Source organism: Chrysochloris asiatica, unplaced genomic scaffold (assembly GCF_000296735.1).
Source record: "Chrysochloris asiatica unplaced genomic scaffold, ChrAsi1.0 scaffold00037, whole genome shotgun sequence".
Lineage (NCBI taxonomy): Eukaryota > Metazoa > Chordata > Mammalia > Afrosoricida > Chrysochloridae > Chrysochloris > Chrysochloris asiatica.
In genome coordinates this window covers 16286476-16307776 of record NW_006408555.1, presented here as the reverse complement: position 1 = coordinate 16307776, position 21301 = coordinate 16286476, and the positions used below count along the sequence as shown (strand labels likewise).

The 21301-nt window shown below is 37.7% G+C and overlaps 1 protein-coding gene across 1 annotated transcript in view; it reads right to left on the bottom strand.

Annotated features, from left to right (window-relative positions):
• SF3B3 (splicing factor 3b, subunit 3, 130kDa) overlaps positions 1 to 21301 on the bottom strand; it is a 50169-nt gene that overhangs the window by 25282 nt on the left and 3586 nt on the right. Inside the window, exons 3-10 of the mRNA XM_006860181.1 lie at positions 19527 to 19853; positions 18697 to 18869; positions 18042 to 18183; positions 15519 to 15631; positions 12456 to 12593; positions 11037 to 11140; positions 6140 to 6305; positions 3134 to 3229 (exon numbers count right to left, since the gene is read on the bottom strand). Of these exons, the coding sequence (XP_006860243.1) occupies positions 3134 to 3229; positions 6140 to 6305; positions 11037 to 11140; positions 12456 to 12593; positions 15519 to 15631; positions 18042 to 18183; positions 18697 to 18869; positions 19527 to 19853 (1259 nt within the window). The remainder of the gene's footprint in view (positions 1 to 3133; positions 3230 to 6139; positions 6306 to 11036; positions 11141 to 12455; positions 12594 to 15518; positions 15632 to 18041; positions 18184 to 18696; positions 18870 to 19526; positions 19854 to 21301) is intronic.

The window sequence follows — 21301 nt, the reverse complement described above, 5'->3', positions numbered from 1 at the left end:
CCCTTATCAAGGAATAAGTTTGTTTCCTCAGGGTTGATTCGGATGGGCAATTTAGACATTGGCTAGCAAAAATGGGGGGGGGGGGCGCGGCTACAAAGGCATAAAGTGTTTGGCTTACAAGCTTTCATAAGTGTGCTTAGTTATAGAATAAGGGATGTATGGTTGAATTTCCACTGAATAGATTTCTCTTTTATAGATGAGTTTGGTAAAAGGGATGATGGTGATAGGATTCAACTGTGAGTAATTTTTAGCAGGATTAATTGTGATTGTCACAACTGAGCCAGGACAGCGAGAGACTGACTTGAGGAATGGTCAGCCAAAAGAGCACAGCCATCTTGAACTTTTTTAAGCAGCTTTGGCAACAGAAGGTAGGCAAGGGCAGAACACAGTCACACAGGAGCGATTTGTTTTTGTTGTTCCCCATGCTCACCCTTGTGAACAAAGGTGTGGCCAGCTCCCAATCTCCTCCAGTCTCAGTACAGACCCTGATCTCTGGGAGTACGAAGCCATGCAGTTAGGAGCTAGGCCTGTACAGGGTCGCTTTGGAGAAAAAAATTAAACCAATTCTATTTGCAATAGCACATAAAAAAATAAAACACCTAGGAAGAAATTTAATAGGGGAGGTGAAAACTCATACACCAAAAACTAGAAAATACTGTCAAAAGAAGTAAAATCTAAATAAACAAAATTTGTTGTTGTTGTTAAGTTCCCTCAAGTCACATCTGACTCATAGCAACCCTGTATTGGGTTTCCAAGGAGCGGCTAGTGGGACTGAACCACCAACTACCAACCTTGTGCTTATTTTATAGCGCCACACCATTACTCCAATAAATGGAATGTTGTTGTTGTTATGTGCCGAGGAGTCGGTTCTGACTCATAGCAACCCTGTACAGGGTTTCCAAGGCTGTACATCTTTACGGGAGCAGAACGCCTCATCTTTCTCCTGCAGAACAGCTGGTAGTTTCGAACTGCTGACCTTGCGGTTCGCAGCCTGGTTCATAACCACTATGCTACCAGAGCTCCTTATAAATGGAATAGCCCGTGTTTAATATTGTTAAGGAGTCCTGGTGTGGTGGTGTGGGTTAATGCAATGGACTGCAAAATCGGTCTGAACTGCAAGGTTATTCTTTAAGCTCACTAACTGCTCCTCAAAAACCCTATACAGGGTCGCTATGGGTTGGAACCAACTGAACAGCACTTACCAACAACAACAAATATTGTTAGGAGTCATGTGGTACTGCAGGATAAGCACTAGTCTGTAAGGTTGGTTTGAACTGAAAGTTCGGTGGTTCAAACTGACCAACCGCTCCTCTTAAATCGTATATAGGGTCACTATGAGTCAAAAACAACTCCCCAGCACTTAACAATAATATTGTTTAAAGACTCCTCGTGTGGCGCTTATAGGATCAGCACTGGACTGCAAACCACAAGGTCAGCAGTTTAACTCACCAGCTGTTCTTTGGAAACCTTAGACAGGGTCGCTATGATTAAGAACTGATTCAACAGCACTCAACAACATCGTTAAGAGGTCAAATACTTCCCAAAATTCAAAGCAATCCTTATTAAAACTCCAAAAGCTTTTTGCAGAAAAGGAAAAGCCAACTCTCAAATTCTTACGGAATTCCAAGAGGTATCCCCAACAAAGTCAAGACAATCTTGAAAACAACAAGAAAATGAAAGTAGGACTTATGTAAGGACCAAACTGATTTTGCCTACCTAGAAACTGCTTGACTAAACTCTAGTCAGGCTCAGGAAAGCATTTTAAATAGACAAGGCCTCAGTTATTAGTTCCCTTCAGAGGCAAGGTCAATCTCCATTCTGTACATTAGCCTGAACACGTACTCTAGCTCCAAGAAAATGATGTATGCATAAAGAGCCAGGCAGCTCAAGGCCAGAGGCCAGATGTTTTCCTTTACCCTAGCCTAAGAACAAAGACCACCAGTCCTGACCAATTAAACTGTAACATCTCATAGTTTGCCAATTGTTAACCAATCCAAAGATTGTAAAGCTGAGAAACCTGAGCTGTTTGAAAATTCTATAAAAACCCTGCAGACAATGAATTCGGGGCTCTTTCCCTATTCCGAAATGTTGGATAAGGTTAGAGACCTGGCTCGAGCTTGATTAAACAACCTTTATGTATTTGCATCGGTACACGGCTCCTGGGTGGTCTTTGGGGACCCTGAATTCTGGGCATAACACTTACACTTCCTGTTTTCAAAATGTACTATAAAGCTATACAATAATCCAAAGAGTTATGATGCTGGCGTATCATTGCTGTTAAGTGCTGACCAGACTGTTCCAACGCACAGCAACCCTATGCATAACAGAATGATGTAACGTCAGGTCCTGAGCCACCTTCAATTGTTATGTTTGAGCCCATTTGTTGCTGCCAATCCATCTCATAGGGGATCTTCTTTTTTGCTAACCCTGTACTTTACCAAACATCTCCTTTTCCAGGGTCTGGTCAGTCATTCTTGACATGATATGAATGCTCATTTCTAAGGAGCATTCTGGCTATACTTGTATGTTCTTCTGGCAGCTCATAGTACTTTCAATATTAATATTCTTCTCCATGACCACAATTCAAATGCATCTATTCTTCCATGGTCATTATTAATGGTGCAACTTTCACATGCACATGGGGCAATTGAAAATATCATGGCTTGTGTGAGGTGCAACTTAGTCCTCAAAGTGACATCTTTGCTCCTTAATACTTTAAAGAGGTCTTTAGCAGCAGACATGCCTAATGGAATAGTTTGATGTTTTGACAGGTATATAAGATCAGTGGGATAAAACTGAGAATCCAGAACTATATCATCTACAACCAACTAATTTTCAATAAGAATGTCAACCAAGTTCATTCAATGAGGAAGAATAGTATCAAACTAATGCTGGGACAACTGGATTACCAAATGCTAAAGAATGACATTAGACTCATACCTCACATCATACCCATAACTTAACTTAAGATGGATCGATTAACCTAAATATAAGAACTAAAATCATATAAACTCCCAGGTGCGATAGAAAATAATTTTCTTTTTTTGGTAAAAAATAAATACATCAAAGTCATAGGCTTCCCTGTCAATGCTTTCCCCAAGCCCGGAAAGTGGTTGGGAAATTCCAATCTTACCTCAAGTCCATGCCTTAAAACTCTCAGAGATGATCGAGGTCCCCTTCCACAAGCCACATACAGCTGTGGAGTGTCTTCATTGGCCAGATCAGCTATCTACACAGGAAATAAAAGAACAAATGTCTACTTGTGCTAAAATTTTCACGCCCAACTCTTAATCTTCAGTGTACAGAACCCCTATTTTCCAAAAAGCAAACCAGTTTTAAGCAGCAAGATAATTTGCAATTACTAATAAAAAGCTTGAATCAATTTTCAAGTTAGTAAAGGGCCTTTTACAGTCTGTGAGGAAGTATTATCTGATAATCACAAATTGGAATTTAGCAATGTAATGTAGACATTAAACTACCATGTTATAGGCTGAATGGATAAGGAAGATACATATATATTCATTTATCCCACAAACATATAAGAGTATGAAAAAGTGTATTTGTACATGAGTATCTACACAAGTGCCAATGTGGTAGAATACACAGAGGGGGAACATGAGTGCTTCCTGGATATTATCAAACATCTCAATCAGGACCATAATTTCACAGGACCCCATGTTCAACTGGTGTAACATAATCCACAAAGACAATGTTTGACATCCTAGTATAGTGACTAGCATCTGGGATCTTGAAAGCGCTTCTGAGGTACAGCTACTGGTCCTTCCATGTGCAGAAGAAAGGAGAGTGATAAGAACTGAAGAAGCTTGCAACCAACTACTCCAACGCACTAATAGAAAATGCAAACATCAGTCTCCACAACTCCAAAAGAACTAGATGGTGCCCAGTTACCACGTTAACAGAGTCCCGGGTAGAATGGGAGAAAATGTGGAACAAAACTCACAATCATTAAGAAAAAAAAAAAAGGACAGGGTTTACACATCAGGAAAACACTGGGGGAACCTGAGACTATGACCCTCAACCAGCCTGCAGATCTAGAAAGGGTCTCACCTTCGTGTCCCAGCTTTCAGCCAAAAAACAGAAAGGTTTATACTCGAGTACAAAAGCACTAGGCAAGGTATGCTCACCATGGACTTCAAAATCAAAAGGCAAATTGTTTTGTTAAGGACAAAATTGAGAAGGGATAGGAAGGTAGGTGGAATGAGATTAGGAACCACAGGGAGGACATGGGATACCTTGTTGTATGGGGAGGATTGTAATCACTGAGCTGAGACCAGGTATGATTTGTTGACTATAAAGTTGATGATTCTGTCTATAAACCTTCATTTAAATTCACAATAATAAACATTAAAAAAAAAAAAAGCCCAAATAAATAAATAGTTAAGTGCTGTCAAGTCAATTCCAACTCATAGCAAACCTGTATAGGGTTTCCAAGGAGCAGCTGGAGAGGCTGACCACTGACTTGGCCGTTCAAATTGACCTTGTGGTCGAGTGCTTATCCTACAGCACCACAACAAAAAATACTACCATGTTATCAGTTTCTATGACTTATTCATATCATGGCACACCTCTAATTATCATTTACCCTCATCACTACAGAGTATTATCAGTAGACAATAGTGTTTTTAAAAGGTCCAAATCACCTAACATCGTATTTTACAAAATGTCTCATGTTAAGCAATACATGATTACACTTAAAAATTTTATTAGACCTGTTGTTTATTAGACTGATAGCTGTCTTCTATTTATCTACAGATGCTTCTATAATGGAGTTGGCCACTCTGCATCTGATTCTTCAATCACCAATGAGATACAAGTGTTTTCATATTGATAACCTGGCACTTAGCTGATTTCCTGTATATTTATTTGCATTCTCCTTTACCCAATCTTATCTCAAAAATTTACCCTAATTCTACTTTTTCAAGAAACACTTCATATCAACTCGATTGCAATCTCAAGTGTAGTATCACTTATCCTACTTCCTCTCTGCTTTTTTGGTTTCCACTGCTCCTTCTTTCCCACTTACTCTGAATCTGGCCTTAGGAAAATCTTTCCTTATCTTGAACATTGGACGACTTTATGGTCCCTTACTAGTCCTGTTGGCCTCCCTATAAACCATCTATGACTTGGCTGAATGGTGACCCTAGGGGGTGATGAGGTCACTTCCAGACCTTAAGAATGACCAAGAGCTTTGGTCTTGGGCCTAATTTTATTCTTGATCTATAAATCATTTACATAATTATTTTCTCAAATTCCAATAATAAAGAGAAAAATCACTATCATCATTTTAGGAATTACTCATACTTTTTCCTGCTGCCCTCAGGACTAACCCATTCTCAAAAGGGAAACAAAAGCAGTTCTTTTCAGACTGGTTAATGACACCAGGGAGTGTCTGAATGCTGACTTGTTTCCCCAGCACAATGAGTAAGCATCTCTCCCACTGGAAGCATGATCAACTAAACAGGGGGATGACTCCAACCCCAGCAATCCAGTACACAATGCCATGGAAAAATCCTTACTTGCTATAATTGAGTACACAATCTTCATACTATGTCACCTCAATTTCCACCTTGGGGATGTAACTAAGACGTTACTGATTTGAGTCACTGGAACATTTTAAAGAGCAACTAAGTGTTAAAATGAAATAAATACAGCTATAAATAGACTGTTATTCTGACACAAGGTCAATTTCAGAATATTATACAGCATCTGAGCCTATTTACATTACATTAAAACAATTATCACACAATCATGTTTGTAGATCCTGAAAAACTGCCTGAAAGCAATAGTCACAAGAAGGTGTAAAAAGGTATTAATACCAACTGCATCATAGAGTAACTAACACCTCTTACCTCTTCACTTTTTATATGTTAACTTTTTACATTAAAGAGGAGTTTTATAATCTAAAGAAAAAAAGAGAATTCTAAGAATTTATGCAGCGGATTTTTTTAGCTCCCAAACTTCGGCTTCACTTCTATATATCGGAGAGCTCAAAGACATGTTAACAAGTCTATCTTATAAAGCTACAAACTTAACCTCATTAAATCTTATATTTAAAACCAGTTAGCTCTGCTCTGCTCATTGTGGAGGTGACTGGAAAAAAAAAAAAAAAGGCCCACACCTGGCAAAATAGAATGGGAGAGAGGCTATCCAATTCATCAACCAGCACAAGGTTTTTGAGGGGTCTTGGCTGAAAGAAGAATGTGTCTCCTTCTTCTAGAGGCATAGCAGATGAAAACTCAGGTTCTTCATCATCATCTCCAAGATGTGCAATCTGATATAAGTAACTGCAAAGCAAGAGGCAGAGAATTTAGTTAAAACATTTTCTGAAGATGTCCAACACTAATATAAAGTTCATAAAACACTCAATGAAATCAGCAGCTATGGTTTACAATCTTTGCTTCTCTGAATTGGGTTTCCCTTCTTTTTCTTAAGAACAGGGATGCAGAAATATGGCCAGTAAATTCACACTGGTACAATGAAAGAACTTTAGTATCATAGTAGTTAAAAGTACATTCTCAGCAATTAGACACCCTGGGTTCAAATCTCAACTAGCTAGCTAATCTTGGACTCTTAACCACTCTGTGCCTCACCTGCCTCATTTATAACTAGAAATAATAATATTTCCACAGCATTAAATGAGTTACTATGTATCAAGTACTTTTAACAGTATATGGTACCTAGTAAGCAGGATTTGCCAAGTAAGATAGATAAACCAAAAGAAATCTATAACTATTTCCTAGTTTAACCAAAAATCAAGACAAATCTACCATCAACAAGAGTTGGTGGTGATCTTGCAAGAGTATTTAGATATAGTATTATTGCCTAAACAACCATAAACAGACTCAGACATCTGTGTCTAACAAAATAATTTTGCCATTTCCCACTATGTCTTCCAACTAGCTTAGTGAATTGATTCAAAGGCATCACAAAAAGAGCAGTTTCAGAATAAACAGTAACAATGTATAATCATAAACTGATGCTCAACATAACAGCATACAATGACCTTTTAGAAAGTAGCTCAATTAAAACACCAAATCTATGGTCATGTTTATTCTTTAAGCAACAATATGACCAGACTTACAATATAGAGCACACTACTGAGAGACTTTTAGAAGCAGGATAAAATTATTAAGTCAGTATCTGAGACACAGAAGGTATTCAATAAATGCTAGCCATAAAAACCATAGCAAATTAACACTTTGGGAAAAAATCAGATTCTATGTAAAAATCACAAAAAAAACAAAGTGTTATTGTCTTTGATAAGACTGACAACAGAACTGAGGATATATATATATATAAAATATAAACTTCTTACTCCGAAAGGTTTATACATGAGAAGACCAACCTGTCAAAGTTGCCTTTCATGTTCTAAATTCCAGATAACCAGAGAAGCTGGGCTCAATAAGCCCATCACAGGAAAGTTTGTTGTGGCTTAATCTCAATAAATTCATTTCCATAATGACAGTAGCATTGTACTTAAAGAGGGATTTTGGAACCAGATTGTCTGGGTTACATTTAGATCCAGTTCTGTGGTCTCAGTCAAGTTTCTTGAATGCTGTGACTGTTTCCTAAATTATAAATGGAATAATAGCCCTGTCTCTTAGGGAATAGTACACATTAATTGATATTTATAAAGTACTCAGTGCCTGGAATATTATAAATGCATTAATATTTGATAAAGATAGATTACTATAAGGATTAAAATTAAACAGCAGATGTTTCTGAAGCCCCAAATCACAATTTTTCCCCTCCCAGATCTTAGAAGCAATCGGTAATTTCAAACAAGACTAACTCATCTCACTACAGCAAACATCCCCACTGCATTAGTCTTCATACTTCACTTCCCTGCAGGTTGTCTGAGCAGCAAAATGCACAGCAGGGTAACCGTGCCCAGGACAGAGAGGCGGGAGTTCATAGCCTTCAGGTGGACAATTCTTGGTTGCCTTTTATCTGCCTCTAAGTAGGTCCCATAGAACCCAAGCTCCTTTATCCACAGCCTTCAATCCCTATCCCCACCTGACGCTCCCTCCCTCCCACACCTGCTATCTCCAACTGTTGCCCATAATCTGCCTGTACCTAAAGGCTGTTTGTAGCAGAAACTAAATTAATACAAAAATTAATTAATAGCATTTGAAACGGTGCTTGTTGACAGGTAACTTCTCAAAAAATTTCACTATTTTTTTCCTCCAAAACTAAAGGACTCAGTATTATTCCTAAATATTTTTAGAAGATTTGTTAGAAAACCAAGATGTATAATCTTAGCAAACATACCAACTTTGTGCACAATACAATAAGCAAAAAGATAACACTGCACATATGTCTACAGCTACTGCTTCCAACCAAAATATTGCAATGATAGCTTAAAGTTTTAAATGTCTGTTGGATGAAAAATATGACACTTTATCCTGATGAGCATTCCTTCAATTATGAAGGAGTGGGAGTTATTTTAATACACTGTATTTCTAAAACACTGGCATTCTTTTATTGTGAAAGGCATGCTCAAATCCTTTATCTTTCTACTGGCTAAACTGTTGTCTTTATATCTCATGAATTATTATGATATTAATTTTCTGACATGCAATGAATCGGAACCAACTCAACAGCACTGAACAACCAGAGTAAAAATGCACTCATAAACTGCTAGTGAGAATACAACCTGATGTCATATTTTTGGAGAACAATTTGGCATACTTACACCAAAGTTTCATCCCACCTTTACTCTACAACTTTATTCAGTAAACACAAAGATACGACTACAATGATGTTCCCTGTAATATTATTTGTAACAGAAGAAGTACAAGCAGGCTAAATATATATCAACAGAGGGTATGACCATAAAATTAAACAAGCTGCAACTAAATATCATGTTTTATAGAAACCAAATGCAAATATGTGGGCCTTGCTGGTTCCCTGATTTGAACGAAACATGACAATGGGGAAACAGGAAAACTGGCTGAATATTTGTAATTAGTTATTTTAAGTAAGAGAATGAAAGATGATGTCTGGGATTTTTTACAAAATAATTCAAGAAGGGTTTTATTTGGGTATAAATAAAACAAAACAGATTTCTGTTTGGTAAAGTTCATTATTATTCTCCCTTATGTACATAATAATCAAAAAAATTTTTGAATGAAAAAATATTATAGAAAAGATTTGCTGTTATGTGTCATTGAGTCAGTGACAACTCACAGCAACCCTGTATAGTGTTTCTAAGGAGTGGTTGGTGGATTTGCACTGCTGACATTATAGTTAACAGTCCAGTGTTTATACTATAGAGGCACAGCACAACTCCTGAAAATATTTACTCAAAAGGAAAGTTTATGGTGTATTCTGCAACAAAGACAGAATGACCAAATGAAACATATTGAAGTTTTGTTGTTGTTGTTAAGTGCCATGAAGTTGGTACCAAACCATAGCAACCCTGTATAGCGTTTCTGAGGAACAGCTGGTGAGCTTGAACCGCCAACATATAGAGGTGGTGACCCTGGAAACCTGAGCTTCAGACAATAAGAAAGAGGGCTGACTGAAAGAAGCTGAACAAGAGCAGCAAGAAAGAAGAAAAACAGGCAAACTCTCAGCTGGCCTGGAGGTTGGCAACAAGGGGATGTAGTTCTGTCTGTTCCTGTGCCTTCCTGGTAACCATGACATGTGTAGACATATGCACATCCATTTTTCTTCACTGCACTATTCATAACAGCAAAAATACGGGGACTGAGTAAATGCCCATCAGCGGAAGAATGGATAACTAAACTTTGCTATCTACACAATGGCGTACTAAACAGTGAAGAGTAACGAATCTCTGAAATACCTCATGACATGTATGAACCTGAAGCACATTATGTTGAGTGAAATTAGTCAATCACTGTATGAGACCACTACTGTGAAAACTCAAGAAAAAGTTTTCATGCTAAAAGAAACATTCTTTGATGGTTGTAGGATCAGCACTGGACTGCTAACAAAGTTGGCAGTTCAAACTCACCAGCCACTCTTTGGAAATCCTATACAGGGTCAGTATAAGTTGGAACCAACTCGACAACACATAAAAGGGATGGGAGCAAAGGAAGAGTAATTCATTGGCTACAGGGTAAACTTGTGTTAAATTGAGTGACGCACAGGGCAACAGATAAGAGGGACGTTGACAGGGCGGGTAAAGACACAGGGAGGTATGTAAGGGCTTATCCACCAGCTGTTCCTTGGAAACCTATACAGGGTTGGTTGCTATGAGTCAGAACTGACTAAACAGCACTTTTAACAATCTAGGTTCCCTGAGTCTGAACCAACTGTAAGACACCTAATAATGTAGGGTCCCTATTTGTCAGAATTCACTCGAAAACAGTGGCTTTAGTCTTTTTAGTTGTGCTACAGATGGCTGGGGACTCTGAACTCAGGGAGCGAGAGGGCTTGTATGCTGATGGCTGGGGAAAGACTTGCGGGGTATACCCTTAGGTTGTTTGATGATGCATGGAGGGAATTGTAATCATTGCAATGAAACAAAATACGATAGGATGAATGTAAAGCTGGTGTTCTCCCATGTAAAACTATCACATAATTCACAATAAAAGCAAACAAAAAAAGTTCTACAGAAGATGGACTATACAAATTAAGGCTTTATATTTGAGTTATTAGAATGGGTTTGTTAGTCATAACAAAAATACTGAGTATGGGAGGGTTGCTGGTATGGGTAAGCAGGTGTGAGTATATATGGTTCAACATTAGTTGAACTAGTGAGGTGTTTATGGAAGTTTGCTTTAAAAGTAAGTGCTTTGGTAATTATTTATTCAATTAGCCATCCAGCTCAGGAGAGAGATCACTTCTAAAGATATTTTTGCAGCCACCACAAAAATAGTGAGTGAAACCACTGAAGTAGATGAAGAAAAACAATGTAGAGGGGGCAAGCAAGGCAAAACATTTATATCAAATAGTTATTCTTGTGGAAAACTCAGACCTGGAAGTAACACCTCCTTCTTGATGTTTATAGTAACCAGGGTGAAAATGGTAGTAAAAGGATTACTCACTGGTTTCCAAATTCTGATGCTACAAAGAGGAAGCCCGTTTTAAGAACACACATAGCTGCTGCAACTGGCACAGTATCAAAATACTTAAGCCGGATCTCAGTAACCTAGAGTGGGAGGAGAAAAAAAGATTCTAAGATGTAGGAAAAGTTGAAGCCATGACACAGATCAAAGCCCAGTATTATCCTAAGACTACACTAACAAAGAAGCAAGTAAAATGCTATACTTAATATCTTAAACCAACTAGTTATCTTCTGTGGACTCTTACTCACACCAACCCCAGTATGTGTCAGAGAACTGCACTCCATGAGGTTTTCCATGGACATGTCTGAAGTAAAACACCAGGTATATCTTCCAAGAAACAATGAGTGGACTCAAATCTCCAACATTTCAGTTAGCAGCCAAACATGTTACTTTCACCATCCAGGGACTCCAGTATCTAAACATGAGGTAAGCAACCAGGCCAGCCAAGCCTATCTGTCTACATACTGTTGTTGGCTGGTTTAGAGTTACAACAGCAGAATTGAGCAGTTCAAACAGCAGAGCATATGGTCCTCAAAAACAGAAAATATTTTCTATCTGGCCTTAAAAAAAAGTTTATAGACTCAATCTAAACAGTTATTTAATAAATTGTCCAAATGTTGAAGGAACTCTTAAGATAAATGTAAAATATCATTTGTATTACCAGTTTTCATTAGGCATGGAGTGCTTTTCTTGTTATTCAAACCAATTTGTACAACCTGAAAATAATCACTAGAAACTGATGTTCTTAAGTGCTACTGAGTCGGTTCCGACTCAGAACCGACTCAAAGTAACCCTCCTGTATAAGGGGTCCGAGTAAGAGCTGTGGGCTGGAACCACTGACCTCACTCAGTTAGCAGCCCAGAGCTTATTCCACAGCACCACAGCAGGGCTCTAGAAACTGGCATTACATAGTCTCCTAACATACAAAACTGTTGTTAAGTGCTGTTGAGTAGGTTCCAACTCAGTCACCCTGTAAATCTTTGCAGGAGTAGAAAACCTCATCTTCCTCCCATGGAGCAAATGATGAGATTATGATTCGTAGTCTCACGCTTACTCTACTGAGCCACTGTGCTCCCAAACATATGATGAGAATAGAAATCTGTTAACCATAGTGAAAAACATACATTCGTATACCAGTCCCAAATGAAGCTTCAATGTTTTAAGCAACAACTTTATGACTTTGTTTCCATTATTTTTAACTTGTTACTAAGCTGTCATATCTCAGACATGGCTGGTGTGTGAAAGTACTTTGTAGTCCTTAAATGTACATACAAATATCATTTTTCTTAAAATAATTTAGTAATAGCAAACTACAGTAGAATTCAAAAAATTTTATCAAACTAGAGTAACAACAAAAATAGGTTTTTCATTCCCCACCATTCATTCATGCTTTCTTACCATATCTTCATCTGTCTCCAAAGTGATCTTGAAAATATCTCCCTGCTCAGTTTGGGCCAAAAAGAAGAACATCGATTTGGTCTTATGGGTGGCAGAGCAGACAAAAATCATTCCTCTTTCAGGGTCATCCAGGTCATTCTAGGCAGGTAAAACACACTAACATCTTAGAAATGGGTATGTCTTATTCAGAAGTACCTTGGGTTTCTCAATGCAAGCTTTGACCCAGAGCAGCATGCCAGTTTAAGCAGGAATACCCCATAATACACTTTGCTTTACTAAACTTCACAAACATTGCATTTCTTACAAATTGAAGGTTTGTGGCAAACTTGTATCAAGCAAGTCTATAGACACTATTCTTGCAACAAGTGCTCACTTCAAGTCTCTGTCACATTTTGGTCATTCTCACAATATTTCAATCGTTTTCATAATGTACACTTAAGATTCTACAATAAAGCATAAAAAAAACTTTTATATGCAATGGGAAACCAAAATATTCATTTGTCTCACTTTATTGCAATTAGCTTCACTCAGTAGTCTGGCTGAGTGAAAATTCTTGTCTGTTTTAGTATTTAACAAAGTCTGCACACCAAAAAAGTGCTACAAATGTACTCTACAGCCTGATCAGATCAGTAAGGCAAGAAGTATCTTCAGGGAAACATGTCAGAGAAGAGACATGAAATTTAAAGAATCATCATTTCAGGCTGTGAATAAAATTCACATACAACTATAGCATTCCCTAAACTATTCAACATCATCCCTGTTCTCCATAAACTTTCTAGATTCCCAAAAGGATTCCCTAGCCTTGGCTAAGATTGTAATCCTTTTAACATTTTACACTTCTATAAGTAAGCTCTCTTCAAGGGTGAAATGTTTTATATTTCTTTGTAGCCCCAAAGTCAAGTACACCTAACTTACCAAATTTCTCCTCAGAGTTTCTAAAATTCACAGAAGCTCACTCAGATACATGTATTAGGTCAACTAAATTCTAAAATGCTTAACCCTAGAGTCCACAAAGTATTAAAGAGGGTCATAAATAATATGGGAGTGGGGAAACTAGGGAAGCAGAGGTCAACAGTGGTATGTATTGATGATTACTGAAATTAGATCATAAGCACACTAGTTCATTTTATTGTATTTTCAGATATGGTTATTAATCATTTCCAAAATAAAGTTAAGACAATAAAATACTCTGCAAACACCAATGTTATAATCAATTAATGGGAAAGACCCATCAATACCAAAACCACTGGTTGAAAAAGACAGTGTCAAAGATAACTCCTACAGATTCCAAATTAATTATAAAAAGGAAAAGGTACCTTTAGAATGAAGACATCAGCTAGACACCACAAAGTGATCTAAATTTGTTACCAATTAGACCAATGCTGTTATTAGGTGTCGCTGAGTCATTTTCAACTCATAGTTTATGTGTCCCTAACTACCAGCTGTTCCATGAAAGAAAGATGAGGCTTTCTGCTCCCGTGAAGATTTACATCCTCAGAACCTCTGTACAGGGTCGCTATGGGTCAGAACCAACTTCAGAGCACTTAACAACAATAATGCCACCTAAAGTGTTGAAGAGCAAAGATGTCAGTTTGAAAACTAAAGTGTGCCATGGTATTTTCAATAGCCTCATATGCATATGAAAGTTGGACAATGAATAAGGAAGACAGTAGAAGAATTGATGCATGTGATATATGGTGCTGGAGAAGAATATTAAAGGTACCATGGACTGCCAAAAGCACAAAACAAATCTTCTGTGTTGAAAGAAGTACAAGAATGCTCCTCAGAAGCCAAGATGGCCAGACTTCATCTCTCATACTTTGGACATACTGTCAGAAGGGAGCAGTCCCTGGAGAAGGACAGCATGCTTGGTAAAGAGGACGTCCAGTGAAAAAGAGGAAGACCCCATAACAAGATGGATTAGCACAGTAACAACAACAGGCTCAAGCATAGCAGCAATTGTGCGGATGGTGCAGGATTGGGCCTTGTTTTGTTCTGTTGAACACAGGGTCCCTCAACAACGTCATCTATATAATAAACATCAAAACGATTAACCTGGATATAATACTGACATAGGTTGTGGCACATTAGTGTTGTTCTTAAATGCCATCAAATCAGTTCCAACTTACAGCAACCCTGTATAGGGTTTCCAAGAGCAGCTGATGGGCTTGAACTGCCGACTTCTGGTTACCAATCCAGTGTTTATCCTACAGCACCATAGCACCACACCAGGACTATGGTATAGTCTAAAAGAAAATCATCACAGCCTCTGCAAAACTATCAACATTATAAAAGACCAAAAACTAGCAGACCACCTAATCAATGTTCTAAATTAAACAAATATTCTAAATCAAAGGAGAGTAAAAAGACACTACAATTATAATATGTGATACCCAATTAGATTCTGGATTAAAGTAAAGACAGAAATAAAGGAAATGTGTGGGACAATGAGAACTTTGAAGATGAACTGTACATAAGATAATGATACTATACAAAATATTAAACTTATCATGTGTGATACTAGTAGTATATCTATATGGGAAAATGTCCATGTTCTTAAGAACTACATCTTAAAGGAATCTTGAGTTGCCTGCAATGTATTTTCAATTGCTTCAGCCTAAGAAAGTGTATGTATGTTTGTGTGTGTGTGTGTGTGTGTGTGTGTGTGTGTATATATATATATATATATAAAGACATATATGTGAAGGGAATATAGACATTCATTATTCTTTTAAAATTATCTGTATACTGGAATTTTTCAAAATGAAGCTGCGGGGAAATGAAAAAAAAAAAAAAAAGACACAAAGCAAGACATTTTATCTCTAATTAATACGGCTGGCTTCTGCAAACTAGAAATTTTCAGAAATTTTGTAATGGTACTATCCACAGATCCCTCTTAAATAAAGGTGTCAGTTTTAAATTCCCTCTCTCAAAGAATTCATTTCACTTTTATGTAATTAATTTGCTATTAAAAATAAAATTTCAAAATAATATACAACCAAACTAATACAAACTTGATAACAGATAAACTAGAGACTGGAGTCTTTTTTTTTAAGGCCTTACCCGTCTCCTGGGAATTGGACAACGGATATCTGGTTGGTCACCAAAATTCTTGTAAGTGATATAGTTTTCAGAGCAAATCAGTACTCCACTTGGACCATCTGACCCTCCTGGAACTGTCAAAGAAAGTAAAATTTAGCAGTCAGTTGATACAACCATGAATTACAAGACTTTAACTACCAATTCTTTTTCTCCTTCATTGTAATTTGGTGAAGGTATGGTGTACCCAAGGCTGAGAAACATTTTGAGCATTTCTCTCCCTGACAGTAAACAAGGTTTGTTTATATGGAAAGTTTGGGCAATTTCATCAAGAACCTGTCTGGATATTCAATAACACATTCAATTTGTTACCCCCAGCCCAGAAGTCAGTTGTTCGCTTCAGAAAGTCAGTTGTATGCTTCAGACCTATAGTCAACTGCCTACTGAATACTTCCACATACGGATGTCCACAGGTTCCTCAAAATACAATGTAGTTATAAACTAACTCAATTCCTTCCCAAACCTGTTCCACCTTCTGGGGTCTCCATTTTAGGCAACTCTGGTAATGTAGGAGTTAAGAATCAGGCTGTGAACCGCAAGGTCAGCAGTTCGAAACTACTAGCTGCTCCAGAAAAGATTTACAGACTCGGATACCCTGTTCAGGGTCACTATGGGTCGGAACCGACTCAACGGCACTTAACAACAACTACCATCCACCAGTAGCCCAAACCACCAGAAACATGGGTGTCTTTCAACTCTATCTCTTCCCACACCTCTCCCAGTTCTGTTGGGTCTAACATCCTTGTTGTTGTTTCTCTCATGCTGCTTGGATTACTGAAATACATTCCTGATCAATCGTCCTAGTTTAGTCTTATGTATCTTCTATTCCATTAGACAAAACGCTAGTAATCCCTATTATCACCCTGTCTAAAATCAACCCACTGCTACCCCTATTAACTCAACAACCCAATCACAATGAGTTGTCAGTTCTTTAAATAGACCATGTCCTTTCTTGCATTGGGGCCTTCTGACATGCACTTCCCTTTGACTGTAACAGAAAGCCTCCTCCTCTATCCCTAACTGTACCTAGCTAGTTTCCACTAGTATTACTTCTATAGCATACTCTGTCCTTTCCTTGCATTAGTGCCACCTGGCACTCTCAATACCAATTTTTTTGTTACTTGCCTACAGGCACCACTAGACGAAAACTTGCACAAAGGGAAGGAAGCAATGTTTAATTTTTTGCCACTGTAATCCCAATACCCAACAGACAGACTTGGCATATATTAATAGTTGTTATTAAGTGCTATCAAATCAGTTCTAACTCACAGCGACTCTGGTTTTCCAATTGTAAATCTTTACAGGAGTACAGAGCCTCATTTTTCTCCTGCAGAGTAGCTGGTGGGACTGAACCTCTATGTTTGCATTTAGCAGCCCAATGCCTATCCACAGTGCTATCAGGGCTCCTTCAAATAAACAAAACCAAACCCGCTGCCATTGAATCCATTTTCAGTCATAGTGAGCTTACAGGTTTACTTAGTAAACGAAGGTTTATAAGTTTTTGAGGTTATAAATCTTTATGACACAGCCAGCCTCATCTGTCTCCTGAAGAGCTGCTGGTGGGTTTAAACTGCCAACATTTGAGATTAGCAATCCAGTGTTTATCCTAAAGTCGTCATTAATTAAAAATACAGTATTTGATTGAAGGAATGAGATGTCTAATACTTTTCTGAGATTCACCTGCTTTATGTTTATAGTTTCGTCACAAAATTTAATGCTCAAAGCTAAGTACTATCTTATACTGTTGTTGTTAAGTGCCATCGAGTCGGTTCCGACCCATAGCGCCCCTGTATAGGGTTTTCGAGAAGCAGCTGGTGAGCTTGAACCTCTGACCTTGCAGTTCTAACGGCTTTGCAGTCTGACACATTAAACCACAGCACCACACTTAAAAACTTTCCTTAAACATATACTTTCTCTAAGATGTCAATCTAAGTGCAACTGATTAAAAATAGAAAAGACTGGATCACTGTCTTCCCCAAGTCTGAAGAAATTTAAATAACCACAAATACAGTTATACTCCTTTGTTGTTGTTGTTATGTGCCGTGGAGTCGGTTCCAACTCATAGCGACCCTGCACAGGGTTCCGAGGCTGTAAATCTTTACAGGAGAAAAAAGCCACATCTTTCTCCCACAGAACAGCTGGTAGTTTCGAACTGCTGACCGTGCAAGTAGCAGCCTAATTCGTAACCACTACGCTACCAGAACTCCTTTGTACTCCTTTAATATAATCAATTATACTGATTTTTCATAGATAAACGACATAGGACTCCTAATGCTGTAAGAGTTCCTATAAAGATTTTATCCATACAAAGCATCATCATGACTATCACAAGAAATTTCTAACTCAGCACCAAAACTTTTCTATACCTAGCATAAATAAGGTTACTACAAATGGATTAATTTTCAAATCCTATTAAATAGTCTCTCCTATGTTTGGACATAAAATGTACCAAACAAGAAAGGACCAAATCAGCTCAGTAAAAAGTACCTGTAATGAGGAAATTGCCATGTTCCTCCAAAGGTTCACTGTATTTCCGGACCACGTGGTTTAAACCAAGGTCTAACTCATAGAAAGTAAGTGTCTGTTGGGTATTAGCTGCTGCTTCACCTGTTGGATCATTGTCAGCTTCCTACAGAGAAATAAAGTGGCACAAAGGCTAATCAATACCATAAAAATCAAAGAACTCAGAGCTGAAAAGGAAGGACTTCAGGATACCCCTTTCACTATACCAATGAGGACACAGGATCCACTGATGTCAAATGGTTTGCCTAAGTTCATAACTAGGTATTGGCAGAACTAGAACAAGAGCCCAGATCTCCTAATTCTGGGTTCACAGTTCTATCTACTAGAAAACACTGCCTTCTATTCAAGACAAAGCATGATATGCTCTGGCTTTCAGTATTTTCCTGTGAAATAATTCCCCAAATAACCCATCTCCTTTTTTATGTAGCATCTTGTTTCTATAGAGAAATTGTTCAACTCAAGAGCACAGTGTTATTGTATTTCCATGCCAAAGAATTTCATTTGGAATATAGAAAACTGCTAGTAAGAGTTACAAGATATGCACAATGAAGAAAACAATTCTTTGAAAGTATAGAGGTAATGAGAAAAATCCCAAAGAAAAAGAGATTGTCGCCATTACCTCATAATCCATTTCCAGACAAGCAAACATTGGATTTTCAAATCCCACATCTACTCCAACCACATGATACACTAAAGTGTTTGCTTTGTGGGCCTCCAGGGGTGATGAAATGGTAAGCCGGGCTGCAGCATCTCTGTTCAAAATATATACCAATTTCTGTTTCTCAATGGCACCTAAAGTTTAGACAAAACATACAAGATCTCCAGATAATAAGAGGAGCTCAGAATGTCATGATTAAAAAAAATTAACAGTCAGCATTAATTCTCCAAGTATTTTAACTCAGTGTTCTACTTTAATTAGAAAAGAGGAGGCAGCATTTAGTTCCCCTATTCCTATTACTTAGGATCTAAACATCTCACTAACTCTTTGAATCCTTTTCAATGTGGCATGTAGAGTTAAGGGAACTATACAGTAATTCATAAATTGCTAGCCTTCTTTGAATTTGAGCAAATGATTTGAAGACAGCTCAGAGAAGAGAAGGTTGCCCTCTAGAGGCCTGGTCAGATCACAAAATTTTCTTCAAGACATTTATCAGAGAAGAGACATGAATGTGAATCATCACTTCAGGCTGATGAAAGCAACCAGATCCACCCTCTAAGAATGAAATAGCATTTTACTGTAGTCGTTTTAGAGATAAAAATTCATTTTTTCCTCAACTTGAAAATGTTTTAAAAGGAAAATGCAACTTCAAACCACGAAGTTTATTCAATACGATGCAAACTTTACCTATCTAAGTGATACCCTGGCATTCTGCCAAGATCACTGCTCTGTTATCCTAAACTGAGCATTTGAAAGAGGTGGAGATGCACTCAACAGAGCAAGTCACTTACTGATCATAACAGCTCGTCCTTTAGGGTCGACAGCTAAGAACTGGCCAGGAACAATACGGCGACATCCACTCTTGCCAAAGGTTTCTTGGTGAATTTTCTCAAACATATTCTTGGATGGCTGGTACTCTAGGATAACAATCCGGCCTGAGTCACTGCCAACCACAATGTAGTCTTTGGTGCCACCTGTCAGCCTGAAGGCCATGAGAGATCGGATAACTCCAAATACTTCCACAGTTAGGAGGGTATGCACTTTGCCAGTGTTGGGATCAGGACGAAGTAGCTCCAAGATTTTGCCACGAGAAACAACAATTTCTTGTTGTTTGGTTCCTAGACCACCAAAGAAAGATCATAAGCAATCAGAATTAACCCATAATTTATCTAGCACTAAAGATAAATAAGATAGCCTCAAAAAGTTCATTAAAAAAAAATGGAACTAAAAGATATAAGAATTTTTCCATGAACTTCTTGAAACCCCCTTGACTGGTAGGTTTGAACCATCGACCTTTTGGTTAGCAGTCTAGTATTTTTCCTACTAAAAACTGGTTATACACATTATTTTTGATAAACTGTGCATTTTTCTAAGATTTGTCATTAACCAAAATAACTAGGAGTTGTATAATAAATTATTAATTTATACTGTTTAGCTTTATAAAGTTCAGATTTTCTGATGGCTTCTTTCTAGTCCATTTTAAGGATTATTATAAGACATCATCATAGAAACTTTCCATGCAGTTTGATACAAATTTTAAAGCTGACACCATATATACTTAATTTCTAAATTCAATCCTAAAAAGTTCATTTGTTTTCATAACTGCAATCAACAACCTCTAAATGCTTAACAGCTAGTTTTGTCCCCATCTTTCTCAATCTGTTACATAATTCCACCTAGCTGTTACTAACTTTAAACAAAATGTTTAAAATTACGTAAGATTCCTCTCGCACAATATCAACCATCCTGTTATCAATCTGTCATTTTATCTGCCACCCCAGGGTAGAAAATTCTTTCACTTTACATTCCCCTGCCCTAGTCCAGTTCATTATCTAATGCCAGACTGGCATCATAGCTGATTTCAATTGCCCATGGGAGAAAGATGAGGCTTTCTGTTCCCACAAAGATTTATAGCCTTGGACACCCTTTACAGAGTCTGAGTCAAAAACATATATGAATATATACTTAAATTACCAAAATAATATATATATATGCCCTAAATTGCTTCTGACTCACAGTGACCACATTATAGGATTTCCAAGGAGCAGCTAGTGAGTTTGAACTGCCACCCTTGCGGTCCAGTGCTTATTCTACAAGTGCCATGCCAGGACTCCTGAGTTTATTTAATACTATACAAAATGATGGACCTTCTATATAAACTGGGATTAACTTCATTCATAATTATTAATCTGCACATTAAGAGTATTTTATGCACATTAGTAACCCACTTTCTATAATTCTCTATTGCTTAAAGTTTCTTTCCTTTATATCTGATATTTGAAAATTCCCACAACCTGACCTTAGAGTTCATCTTCCCAAACATAGCCCCACCATTCCAGCTTTTCTGCAAGGCTCTAAGTAGGGAGAGGACAATCATTAGCAAATGTTACCTTGTTTCTACTCAAGCTGTACCTCATTAGACTTTGCCTTCCATTCTGTCTCCAAGAAAAGTTCTACTACCCCTTCAAGTGCCAAGCCAAAGTTCACAATGCCTTTTAAAAAAGTTTTCTCCTTTGATATTTTGGCACCTTTAGACAGTATTGTTACCCAATCTGATGTCAAATTC